The sequence below is a fragment of the Salmo salar genome, chromosome ssa25 (assembly GCF_905237065.1).
Source record: "Salmo salar chromosome ssa25, Ssal_v3.1, whole genome shotgun sequence".
Classification (NCBI taxonomy): Eukaryota; Metazoa; Chordata; class Actinopteri; order Salmoniformes; family Salmonidae; genus Salmo; species Salmo salar.
The window spans coordinates 29,557,494-29,571,276 of record NC_059466.1 but is presented as its reverse complement, the minus strand read 5'-3'; the positions used below and the strand labels follow the sequence as shown (position 1 = coordinate 29,571,276).

The window sequence follows — 13,783 nt, the reverse complement described above, 5'->3', positions numbered from 1 at the left end:
CTGAACTAGTCCCCCCTTACTGGAGCTAGTCTACTGTTGACTATACCGACCTAGTCCCCCCTTACTGGAGCTAGTCTACTGTTGACTATACCGACCTAGTCCCCCCTTACTGGAGCTAGTCTACTGTTGACTATACCGACCTAGTCCCCCCTTACTGGAGCTAGTCTACTGTTGACTATACTGAACTAGTCCCCCCTTACTGGAGCTAGTCTACTGTTGACTATACCGACCTAGTCCCCCCTTACTGGAGCTAGTCTACTGTTGACTATACTGAACTAGTCCCCCCTTACTGGAGCTAGTCTACTGTTGACAATACTGACCTAGTCCCCCCTTCCTGGAGCTAGTCTACTGTTGACTATACCGACCTAGTCCCCCCTTACTGGAGCTAGTCTACTGTTGACTATACTGACCTAGTCCCCCCTTACTGGAGCTAGTCTACTGTTGACTATACCGACCTAGTCCCCCCTTACTGGAGCTAGTCCCCCCTTACTGGAGCTAGTCTACTGTTGACTATACCGACCTAGTCCCCCCTTACTGGAGCTAGTCTACTGTTGACTATACCGACCTAGTCCCCCCTTACTGGAGCTAGTCTACTGTTGACTATACCGACCTAGTCCTCCCCTACCATGCCTGCTAACAGGGTTAGTGTCTTAATACTGTAGTTGAAGAGGTATAGACTGTATGTCTGCTCTTACTGTACAGGAGTCTGGAAACAAGCCAAGGAAGGGATGCACTAAGCTGCATTGTCTTTCTTTTGTCTTGGTCAGCCTAATGATTGGTCTGACGATTGGTGTTAAGTGTAGAGATGGGCATTTGAAGTGATTTCAGAATATGAATGTTTTTTCAGACATCCGAATAGTCTAAATATGTTATTTTTCCATAAAAACGTAATTTTAAAATGTCAATGGAGACCTGATCGCGTGACTTGAGAAAGCTGGTGCGCTGCACTCGTTTTAGCAGAAGGGTGGGGGAAGGGCAAGAGAGGTGCAAGGGCCGGTGTGTGTGACAGGCTGTGTGTGGCACAGAGGAAGATAGCGAAAGTAGCCAAACCGACTCGTGCTAGTTAGACAAACTTGTTGATGCCATAGGTAATCTATCATACCATCTGGTAGTGCCTGTCTTGACTGCATCAAATCATTGCAAAGAAGCTAGCTAGCTACAGTAGCAAGCATAGCTGCGGAAAGTACTTTGGGGGTGCAACTTTTTGCCCACGCTACAGACTGCTATATCGCTGCAGAATGCTATGTATTTCTCTCTCTACCATTTGTATTTCATAGACCTTTGACTATTCGATGTTCTTATAGGCACTATTTCATTGCCAGCCTAATCTCGGGAGTTGATAGGCTTGAAGTCATAAACAGCGCTGTGCTTCAAGCATTGCGAAACGCTGCTGGTAAATGGAGGAAAGTGCGGTTTGAATGAATGCTTACGAGCCTGCTGCTGCCTACCACCGCTCAGACTGCTCTATCAAATATCAAATTATAGACTTAATTGTAATATAATAAACACAGAAATACGAGCCTTAGGTCATTAATATGGTCAAATCCGGAAACTATAATTTCGAAAACAAAACGTTTATTCTTCCAGTGAAATACGGAACCGTCGTTGGCAACCCTAAGTCTAAATATTGCTGTTGCATTGCACAACCTTCAATGTTATGTCATAATTATGTAAAATTCTGGAAAATGAATGATGGTCTTTGTTAGGAAAAAATGGTCTTCACACAGTTCGCAACGAGCCAGGCGACCCCAAACTGCTGCATATACCCTGACTGCTTACACTGAACGCAAGAGAAGTGACACAATTTCAGGCACCGCATTGATTATATGCAACGCAGGACAAGCTAGTTAAACTAGTAATATCATCAACCATGTGTAGTTAACTAGTGATTATGTTAAGATAGATTTTTTTTTTTGTAAATAAGTTTAATGCTAGCTAGCAACTTTACCATGGCTCCTTGCTGCCTGCACTCGCGTAACAGGTGGTCAGCCTGCCACGCCGTCTCCTGGTGGATTGCAATATAATCAGTCATAATCGGCGTCCAAAAATGCCGATTACCGATTGTTATGAAAACTTGAAATCGGCTCTAATTAATCGGCCATTCCGATTAATCAGTCGACGACTAGTTACTACTTAGCTATATGGAATTGGTTTAAGAAGGTCATACCAATAATAATTTTGCTAATTGATTTTGAATTTTAAGACTCCTTGAAGTTTCCATATATACTTCAATTTTTTCGACTGGTACTGGGGGACCTTCAGGCGAGTTTTGTGAGACCTGTGGGCGTCGTAGAACAAAGCATGTTCGTGAGAGTTTTACCTTTACACAGAGGGGTCTTATTAGTGTCTAGCCAAAACTGTTCGGATGCTACAGACAGAAGTTGGCAGATCGGCTGTACCGACTTCAGACGAGTCCCAAGACGCTTTTGGGGTTTGTAGAGCCAAACCGCTCGGACACTACAGACGATTTTGTGAGAAGACAGATTTTCGGGATGTTTCATGGTCTGACAAACGCCGTTCTAGCTCTGTCACCGTTCACCGCAGATTCGGAAGTATTACATAGGTGGAAGCGGTGGATTGTGACCCAGCCAATGCAAAAAAAGCATATCTCTAGCTTAAACTGACACATTTTTATGGGGATTTGTTTATTATTATGCAAATTATATTTCCGGGTGGGCATCGACCTTAAATGGTTAAACGGAGATGGAGAAGCCTACTGGTTTATCGACCCTACCACTCGCCATCATACATACATAGTTCCCGGCTGCACATCACAAAAGGGCAGTTTGAAATGCGCCAATTAAAATTAGAATTTTGATTACAACATGCGCATAGGCTCTTTCTGTTTTAACGGAATAGGGTCAAAAAGAATTTCAGCTCAGATTTACTCGAGGCATACAACACAGTGTCGGTAATGCCTATAGGCCTAGTGTAGTAGTAATACTACTTTAAAGTGTGTCACTTCATTTGTCAGTTTAGTTGTGTGATGGTTGTGTTGAGGTTGCATGCTGATTGCATGGCATTGGTCAGTATGTGGTTGGTGCATGCATGATGTAGGTGAGTGTTTGTCCTGATATTAGTGTGGGATTGGGATCAGAGAATCACTGACTTCAGTAGGTCTCCAACCTAACTATGCAATATGCAGCCATATGGCACTAAAGGCCCTGCTACATAGTGGTCAAAATGTTAGGCTACATGGAGCTTTTAATAGAGCTTATCTTAGATCTGTGTTTAGGGAATCTCTACATCTACCTATTGAGCCCATACTCCATGCCATCATCCCAGAAACTGCTTATCAGTAAATCACATATCGAATGGACAAAAGAAGCAGTATTGTCAGAATTGGTGCTCAAATACCTGGGTCCGAGCCAGAATGGCCCATGTACATTAACTACTTATTTTTTTATTAGAATTTGTTTTTATTTAGGGTTTGGGTTAAGGGTGGGGTTGATAAATCACTTCTGTGATTGGAAAATACTGTGCTTCTAACCTTTCCATTATGCCAGATAGTGACCTCCGACCTCAGCAATATGCTGCTTGTCATTGGCTGCGTACGTACAGGTCAGTGACACTGAGAAGGAACAGAACAGAACATTGGTTAAGCGCAGCTTCCTGAAAGCCTGTCCCACTATGACCCTGGGTGCTTTATGAATGGAGCCCAGTATAGCTCAGGGCTAAGTAGCTTTGGTCGCAGTGTTACCGTGTTGTGTGTGTTTAGGTAGACTGAGGTTAGGTTGTGCTCTTCCCAGGTGTATATTTGGGTCTGTCTAATAGGTTAAAGACACCTCCAGGCAAAGAGGACAGGAAGTGTAGAAAACATCAGGAACACCTTCTCTTTCCATGACATAGCTTTCACCTGGTCAACCTATGATGACTTATTGTCACCTGTTAAATCCACTTCAGTCAGTGTAGATGAAGGGGAGGAGACTGGTTAAATAAGGATTAGACAATTGAGACATGGATTGTGTATGTGCGCCATTCAGAGGGTGATTGGGTAAGACAAAATATTTAAGTGCCTTTGAACGAGGTATGGTAGTAGGTGCCAGGTGCACTAGTTTGAGTGTGTCAAGAACTGCAACGCTGCTGGGTTTTTCCATTTCAAAAGTTTCCTGTGTGTATCAAGAATGCTGTTTTCAACACTCTACCGCACCTGCCATTTCAACCTCTGAATGCCCGGCTATGAAAAGCCAAGTGACATTTACTCCTGATGTACTGACCTTGCACCCTCTACAACAACTGTGATTATTATTTGCCCTTGCTGGTCATCTTAGAAAAATCTGTCCTTAATGGCCATGTACCGTTATAAATCTCCACCCGGCACAGTCAGAGCCTAGCTACTCTCTAGGTTTCTTCCTAGGTTCCTGCCTTTCTAGGGAGTTTTTCCTAGCCACTGTGCTTCTACATCTGCATTGCTTGCTGTTGGGGATTTTAGGATGGGTTTCTGTATACCACTTTGTGACATCTACTGCATTTGATTGAATGGTCCACCACCCAAAGGACATCCAGCCAACTTGACACAACTGTGGGAAGCATTGGACTCAATATGGGCCAGCCTCCCTATGGAATGCTTTCGACACCTTGTAGAGTCCATGCCCTGACAAATTGAGGCCAGTCTGAGGGCAAAAGGGTGTGCAACTCAATATTAGCAAGGTGTTCCTAATGTTTGTACACTCAATGTATTCACTGTTACTATTGGATGGACTCTGTACTGAGCACTGGGCTATGTTTGAACCTCATACTAACACCAACCCAAGTTCTGCAGAACTAGATAACTTTCTGTGAATTGTGTGTAAAGATGGATGCCTTTCCTATGACTGATAGATCTGTGAATAACTGGATGAAAGGGTGGCCTTAATTACTATGTAGTAGCCTATTTTCTGTTTATCGTTAATGCGCTCCCAAGTGGCGCAGCGGTCTATGGCACGGCATCTCAGTGCTAGAGCCGTCACTACAGACCCTGGTTCGATTCCAGGCTGTGTCACAACCGCCTGTGATTGGGAGTCCCATAGGGCGGCGCACAATTGGCCCAGCTTCGTCCGGGTTAGGGTTTGACCGGGGTAGGCCGTCATTGTAAATAAGAATTTGTTCTTAACTGACCTGCCTAGTTACATAAATAAAGGTTAAATGAAATACTAAAATTTTTTGTATTTTTGTATCGGATTTTAATATCATGCGGTGATATTGGACCACCTCTGTGCATGCCCAAACACAGCCTTTTTGTCTTTCCTATGAAACCACACACCCCTACTTCGTGTTCTATTTTTCTTAGTGTGTAAGGCTCTAGTGTGTCTCTAACTCTCTGTTTGGTATTAATCTCTACACCCTGCTGGCAGGATTAAGACATTCTTCAACAGTGCCCACCTTTCTTCCTTTGCTCCCAGGTATCCCACCCATCCTCTCTCCCTCATTTCCTCCCAGGTAGGGTGTGTAAAAGAGGGCACATGCATAAATCACCCCAGCTCAGCACACAGCCTGTACACAGCGGGGGTCAGATTTCTGTCATATGTGTCTGTGTGTGGAATGTAAGATGTGGGGTGGGTCGAGTTGTGTGAATGAAATCAGTGTGTGAAGAGTGTTATGGTTGCGTGTAGGGGTAATGTCTGTTTTTGAGTTGTGTTTAGGGTGTGTTTGAGATCTGTGTGTATATGATGTCTTGGATATGTGGATGAGTGTTCCACACTTCCATTCTTCCCCCAGAAGTACTGAGACAGCAACACTCAATCCCCTGTATGTGTGAAGGCTTTGTCTGCTGCACATAGTAGGCCAACCAGGATACTCATCCACATCCTTGTCGTGTTATGGTTTGGTTTGCATTAAAATTAAAATAGAAACAAGGATCTCTATGGTTAATGTTCTGGATTTCAACAAGAATGAAACCCTCCCTAAGTCCTGTCTTGTGAAATAAACTGTGCTCTCATAGCTTTAGGCCTATTTTAGGGACTTGTTGTTCAGAAGTCCTCATAAGGAGAATCAGCAATCCTCTCTACCCTGGAACATCAAGTCCATATTCACAGATTCTAGCTCCCTGAGGCAAGCCTGCGCATGTGGAGCCAAAACTTTTATGCAAATGAACAGAAGCTGGTTTTTTTGTCTAACTCTAGGCTATTTTACTGACAGTTACTGTAGATGGATCACCATAAAAGACAACCTTTAGGCCTTTACGGTGTCTTCTGTGACAAGCAAGGCATGTGTCCATGTGTATTCTGTACATCCAAGTACTGAAGTTGTATAACAAGAGAAAGTATATTTCTTTGATTTCAAGCTATAGTTTGGTATAGTTCAGATGCCAATGTTTCAGCAGCACTGAACAGATATCAGCCTGTGATGGCTGATGTGTGATGAGCTTATCTCTGGTGCAAAATGGCTGCCATGGCATCACCCAGTTTCTTGCTACACACAGATAATGGATATGGTGTGTTTCTTTGCCCCATACAATAGAAAGTGCTATATAAAATGAACCCCTTAATTAAGTTGATGGATATCTCCTACCTCAGAATCAAAACATCTAAAGGTTCTTACAGCTCTTATTTCAGAGGTGTAGCTTTGGGTCAGGGAGAAGCCACCTCACCAGGCACTAGCCTATAGTATAGTTTCTGAGTCTGTAAATATGAGGAAGTGATCAGTAGAATCCATGCTCTGGGTCTGATGGTGTGTTTGTGCTGTCTTTGATAGAATGGGTGGTAATGTTATCTTGTTTTGCCATGGCATGAGTAGGAAAAGCCCAATATCTCCAGTAATGGTTGTCGTAAGGTGTGTAGGGCACAGGGCAGGTAAATGTCTGACTTAGTGTAGACAAGTCAAGGACTCTTGATGGATAGTCTACAGCAGTGTTTCCCAAACCTCTCCTCAGCTGATTTAACTAATGAGGCTTGATGATTAGGTGACCATTTGAATCAGCTGTGCTAGTTCTGGAATACATCAAATGCTGGCTGAGGGTACTCGAGGAGGTTTGGTTAACACTGGTCTACGGTCTCTGATTTGATTTTTCTAACATTATTTTCATGAGGACATTAACAAAACAAGTACATGTTATTATCAATCTTACCTGTCAATTCACTTACCCACTCCTTAGTGTTTTGCTTACAGTCAATAGGTCTTTTGTGGCTAAAATTCGTTTTTTGGTGAGACTGACACACAACAGTTCTTCTAATTTCTGGAGCACTAATAAAATGAGCAATGTTTCTCTATCTAAAATAGAGGCATGGTGCAAGGAGCATTTCAAGTGAATTGGGTTAGTCTCTGACTCATCTATGGTTTGAGGGGCCTGTGTCCCTGGCACATATACAAAAACGTGTTGGAGGAGTTCTGAATGCATTTGTTTACTTGTTGTAATTGGGTATTCTCAAATGGTGTGAGTAAACCCTGTGTGGACTGGAGTGTTATCCTTGTGTGGGGCTGTGCTCATAGTAACCGTTGTGCTCATAGTAACCGCCAGGGGGCGGTATGTTGACGTGCAGAACTTGTATACAATTCATATATGTTCAGTTGTTTTTGGATCTACAACGATCTTGAAAGGTTATTTTCTATTGTGTGAATGATTGATTAGTTTTTGTTCATAATATACACTTTCATCGCGTTTAGTCATTTTGGTAGTTGTAAATGTACCAAATACATCAGTTTTCATTGTCCATTTCTCGTCTATAATTCCTGGTATTCGGACAATTCTTGGTAGCCTGATTCTCGACAAGTAAACATGTCCCTTCTTTGTGTCTTTGAAATACTGTAGTGTTCCTCACCATCTCATCCGGTTTTTCCCAGTTTCGGCAGAGGGTGCATCCTCTAAATAATTTATGAAAATAAAATCAGCTGAGCCGCAGGTAGGGGCGTTTCCTACATAGATTATGCAAATATTAGTATCCCGCCACCAATCGGGTGCATCGGAGCGCTGTTTTTCTTAGATGCATTATGCAAATGTCCCCGGGCTGCAGATTTTCAGCGGAGCGGAGATGAGCTGACCTTGGAGATTCTTTGTGCTGCAGCGGTAGATGGATGTTCAGGCTTCCCGGGATACGAGGCTTTTCTGAAGAGACACAAAGTGCCTGCTAACGCCTTTCCGAACCACGGAACTAGAGAATGTGATTTGTGATACACGATAATCGTCGAAAGAGGAGTTTTCGTTGCTTAAAGCTTGTTTTATATCTGTGATATAGCATGAATAGTCCGTACTATACAACAGTGGCGATGGATCTCGGTGTTTGCCAGTTAAGGAATTTTTCTATCTCGTTTTTATCTTCGTTACTGAACACGGATAGTTCACCTGTAAGGCTCGACAATAGGTAAATATATTTTACGATGACATTGTGCTGCAAGGAGGATGCCTATTGCTGGCGGCTAATATTCTTTCTGTATTCCCAAAAGAAGCTCTGCTTTATACACTGATCATACAACACTGAGTCTATGTATTATAGAGAACTTGATTATTAAAATAAAAGTATAGCCAAATGCCTTTGTATGACGTTAATGCTGAGGCTGCCATTTTGATTGGGCTCAGTGAGAGAAAATGCACTTGTCGTGATGGGGCAACACTAGGATGTCTTTGCTTATTGCTGGCCCAGGAAATGATGTAGCTAACCCCCTTAGTTGATTTACATTGAAGACCGTAAAAGAACATTAGTTGATTTACATTGATGACAGTAATAGAACATGTACGGCTTATTTGTGGCATTTGAGAGGAATATGGTCTGCGGTCTACTCAGTACACCCTGAACACTTGGCTCTAGAATGGTCTTCAGTCGAAGTGATGTCACCTGTATAAGGATATTTATACTGTATTTCATTGTATTGAAATGACTGGTGTTAGACCTGCAACATCGACAGTACTTGCTTTCATTCATTCTTACCGATGCAGTGTATTAATACTTCTGTTCTTTTCATTCTTGCAGTTCGTCAGGAGCCAGTGTGGTGGCCATAGACAACAAAATTGAACAGGCTATGGTAAGTTTATGCAATCTAAAACTCACTTTATCTGCAAACTATACTACAGAAATCAAATGCGAATATAACTTATTTCGAAGAATGCATTCGGAGAATGATCAGTTAAATGAAAAGGTTGCTTCAGTTAGCGCAATGAATGGATTACATAACCACGTAACGAGCGAGAACTGGGAAGTCACGCAACATACAGCCTTTTGCTGATTGTCTTTCTAAACGCTACTGGATTTGAAAAATCTCGGATCACTTTCGATTTGCACGTTAATTTGTAACCTATTTAATTTGGCGCTGTTACATAGATCGAGAATAGCTTGATGCTCAGGCAACAATGAGGCAGCATATTGTGTTATTATGCGCCTTGACGTCAATGTAATATTTCGTTTGCCAAAGTGTATTTATGGGGGCCTAGACGTTAGCCAGGTTTGTCATCACGCAAAGTCGTATCAAAATTACATGCAATTTCGCATCCACATTACCATGGTAGCACATGGGCCATATGTACATTTATGTAATGTGTACTATCCACTTCTGTAAAACACTGTTTCGATTTCTACCTGAAGCTACCATTTATTTGAGTTGGCACAAGGAAAACGAGATGAGCGTGCGTGCAGGATTTTTTTTTCATTTCCTCAGTATTCTGTTTTATTGTCTCTGGATCCCTGCCCGCTAAGGACGTTCTCTCACTCGCGCCATACTGTGCTTCCCTTTGTTGCTAGGCAAACAGAAAATATTTGACGCCTGGATATAGGATATAAATATCTCAGGCTCTGATTGGCTAAAACGTGTATGTGGGCCGGCCATTTTGTCTGTTTGGTGACGTTGCGTCCTCGGCCCTGGCTGTAGAGGAAGGGGAGTTTTAGACCCTGGGAATATTTGGCCCAGAATCTACAGAATCTTTGTCTTGATTTTAACCATATGCTCAAACAGGTTATGTGTTTAATATCAGACCCACTTCTTATATTAAAACAAACAGAAGCTAGCTACAATAATAAACATGTATTACATAGTAATAGTAATTCCCACAGACAGCAGTAGTAATGCTATGCATACATTATTATGATTGCATCAAGAGAATAATGTATATGCATGGTCATTTAAAAAACAGAACACATAAACTTAACATTGTTTTGTATGTCATTTCAAATCAAACTTGATTTGTCACATGCGCTGAATACATGTGTAGACCTTACCGGGAAACGCTTACTTACAAGCCCTTAACCAACAGTGCAGTTCAAGAAGAGTTAAATATTTGCCAAATAAACTAATGTAAAAAATAATAAAAAGTAACACAATAACTATAACGAGGCTATATACAGGGGGTACCGATACTGAGTCAATGTGTGGGGGGTACAGGCTAGTCGAGGTAGGTAGGGGTGAAATGACTATGCGAAACACTATCTTTGTCTTCTTTCATATGATATATTTAATTGTCATGTTAAAAAAAACTAGACATTAAAGTCTCTGTGTTTGTTCATCTCTCTGTCCCTTTAGGACCTGGTGAAGAGCCACCTGATGTACGCAGTGAGGGAGGAAGTGGAGGTTCTGAAGGAGCAGATCAAGGAGCTGATTGAAAGGAACTCCCAGCTTGAGCAGGAGAACAGCCTTCTGAAGACCCTGGCCAGTCCAGAGCAGATGGCTCAGTTCCAGGCCCAGACCCAGACAGGCTCCCCTCCCACCTCCACAAAGCCTCCAGCCCAGGCACCAACCCTACCCCCGACCCAACCATCACACAACTCTGGACCCTCTGCGTAGCATCACCTCCTACCCCAGGAGAGGGGTAGATGAGAAAGTCTATCAACCAACCAGGACCTGACTGACTTGACAGTCCTCAGACAGACTCCTGTTCTAACGCTGCAGAACAACCAGGCCTTCATTGCACGGGGCTACGCTGTTAAGACAAGAATTTGCACATATTTAACTTTGAGAGCGGCGATGGGTGGTGTCATCGTTTCAAGACTATTAAAAACACTATCAAAGACAATCTGCCTAGGAGAGGAGGGAAAGGGGCTGTTATAGGAGAATGAACATTGCCAAAAAATTCATGGACTTAGGAGAGAAAAAACCCAAGATTGTCTAAGAATAACAAAACCAACAAAAAGTGGACATGACTTAGTTACTGTGTCTGTGTCAATGGATTTCAAGTGATGTCGACTTCACTGGTAACGATGGAGGGAGAGAGTCCTGATAATGTAAATAAATACAGCGGTTCTCTTCTGCCTGCGCGCTAAAGAGAGACAGACAGAGAATGGAGCACCTCTCATGGTGACAACGTGAAAAATCAGAGGATTATCATGGTGTGATGGTCCCCATCTGGCATTTGGCGAGTGGAGCGGAGGAGGGGGAGGAGATCTGAAGGGAGAACACGACAACATTTCCATGGACATCATTTAAACTGGGATTGAATGGAGTATAGTAGCCTACACTTGCTTATTAAAAGAGATGATGATGATTATTTTATTATTTTAATTTGAACCCCTCAGCCTTGCGCCCTGTTAAACCTATCATGGCGGCTTCTCTTCTCATGTAAAGGAGCACGGGCTGAAATGTTTGGCTAAGCTGCATTTTCAAAGAGGAGTTGATGGGCTTTCTACATTGTGTATATTTCTGTATATTTAGTGTAAGTACTGTGTAATATAGTGACAAGGAGAGAAGACAAGATGCTATTTAGGTGAAGTACAAATGGTGAGTGATCTAGGCCTAGTAATGGACTGGTCTGAAGATATGTGCTGTCTTTTTAATGCTGTAATTCAGGACAATAGAGCGCTGTGGAGGTTATTTAACTGACAAATATCCAGTATCCATATCTTCGGCTGCAACATTAACGCCTACTGTAAACCATCATTCACTTGAAATTATTTGAAGTAAATTTCTTTTGTTTTCATTTTTTGACAGTAAAGTACTTTCGGATGATCAGCTCTTAAACATAACAAACACGTTACTCTGAATATCATAAAGAAAAACTGAAATGGATTTTTTGCATTCTATGTATAAGTTGTATCTCATGTTCCGTGCATGTTTCCTCAAACCAGATGAGGTATTGTAAACATACATAACACAATTACACTTGACAGTTTCACTTCACAACTTTCAATAAAAATGTTAAAGGAATAATGAACTTGTTCATGCCTCTTCATGTTAACTTTAGTCTTGATTTACTTCTGTAGTTTAAATAATTAACCTTAACCTATAGGCCATTTAACATCAACTTCTTCCTTAGTGCTGACCTGCCAAGTGAACAAAAGTTGAGGTCTTGTGGATGAACTGGTGGTCCTCCTTGGCCTACTGGTTGTATGGATACCATATGTTTATGTAAATAACAAACCAGCACCTGGTCCCTGATTGCCATTTCTTCTCTCCCCTGCGGTCCAATGGTAGTCTCCTCCACCTTGTTTCTAGTCACATAGGCTATTGGCATGCTTCAGTTCAGCTGGCTGCATCTCAACTTGTAGGATTGGAGGCATGTTATAGCTGGGCTGCTAGATGAGCTTTGACACATATTTGCACTCACTGTATATATACTTTTTGTTTTCTTTTGTTCTACTGTATTATTGACTGTATGTTTTGTTTATTCCATGTGTAACTCTGTGTTGTATGTGTCGAATTGCTATGCTTTATCTTGGCCAGGTCGCAGTTGCAAATGAGAACTTGTTCTCAACTAGCCTACCTGGTTAAATAAAGGTGAAATAAAATAAATACAAAATAAAACAATGTGCCATGGTTATGTTATGTCCTGTGTTTCAGGGGTGAGTTAGGAAAAACCTGTTTATATAGGATAGGAAATGCACACAGGGATCTGTGTAGGAAAGGGCCAGGCAGTGTTCGCGTTCTCCATCTCCCCGAGGCAGAGAAATGCCAGGCCGAGCATTGACCTCATGGTGTTCAGCAGACAGACCTTTGCTGTGGGTTACTGTTGTAACAATCAGACCTGTGTGTCTGCTGATTACTTATTGCAGAGTCTCTATCTGTCCTCATTCTGTAGCATGCTTCAACACTGCTGTGCCAGGGCTGTCAGCAGAAGTAGGCAGCATTTTAACCTTAGTCTCAACCTTAACCATTATGGAGGGGAAATGTAAAACTAACCTTAGTTCAGTGTCTGGGGCCACATCATCCTACTGTACACTGAAAAGAGAACATATGAAACAGACAGCAACAGAGCACTCACTGCCTGTATACTGCAAGCTGTAGGTTAAGTTTTTCCTCTGCTTTTCACCAGGGTCGGCCTTAGTTAACAGCTGCATAGATTACATGGTCCACAAATCACTCCAATTGAGCAGGAACAGCACCTTGCTCCCGCCCATTACTTCAAGTGAACAAACAGCGATTGTATAACGCCACAACTCACCACACTGGATAAATGTGTGAACAGCGTTCCATTCAAATTACGATAAGCTGGCATCTGCCTTGAAGAGGATGGTTTCGGGAGACATAAGTTTGAGAGGCTGAGTAACAAGATGTAACCCTGGTGTCATACAGGTATGTTGGAGAAAGGACATGACATAACCCTGGTGTCATACAGGTATGTTGGAGAAAGGACATGACATAACCCTGGTGTCATACAGGTATGTTGGAGAAAGGACATGACATAACCCTGGTGTCATACAGGTATGTTGGAGAAAGGACATGACATAACCCTGGTGTCATACAGGTATGTTGGAGAAAGGACATGACATAACCCTGGTGTCATACAGGTATGTTGGAGAAAGGACATGACATAACCCTGGTGTCATACAGGTATGTTGGAGAAAGGACATGACATAACCCTGGTGTCATACAGGTATGTTGGAGAAAGGACATGACAGAATCCTGGTAAATAGTCGTGACGGTTTAGCACCTGGAATTTAAACATTAAGAC

General features: G+C 42.3%; 1 protein-coding gene across 4 annotated transcripts in view; it reads left to right on the top strand.

The window, feature by feature from the left end:
• The window catches only part of LOC106586529 (TSC22 domain family, member 1), a 68,376-nt gene extending 56,333 nt beyond the window's left edge, over positions 1 to 12,043 (top strand). For 3 of the 4 annotated variants that reach the window (XM_014173921.2, XM_014173922.2, XM_014173924.2), the window contains 2 exons: positions 8,883 to 8,934; positions 10,423 to 12,043. In XM_014173921.2, the coding sequence (XP_014029396.2) occupies positions 8,883 to 8,934; positions 10,423 to 10,683 (313 nt within the window). In that variant the 3' untranslated portion in view covers positions 10,684 to 12,043. Of the gene's footprint in view, positions 1 to 7,927; positions 8,277 to 8,882; positions 8,935 to 10,422 lie in introns of those variants that run through there. The other variant, XM_014173923.2, reaches the window with a different exon arrangement.
• The last annotated feature ends 1,740 nt before the right edge of the window (positions 12,044 to 13,783 follow it).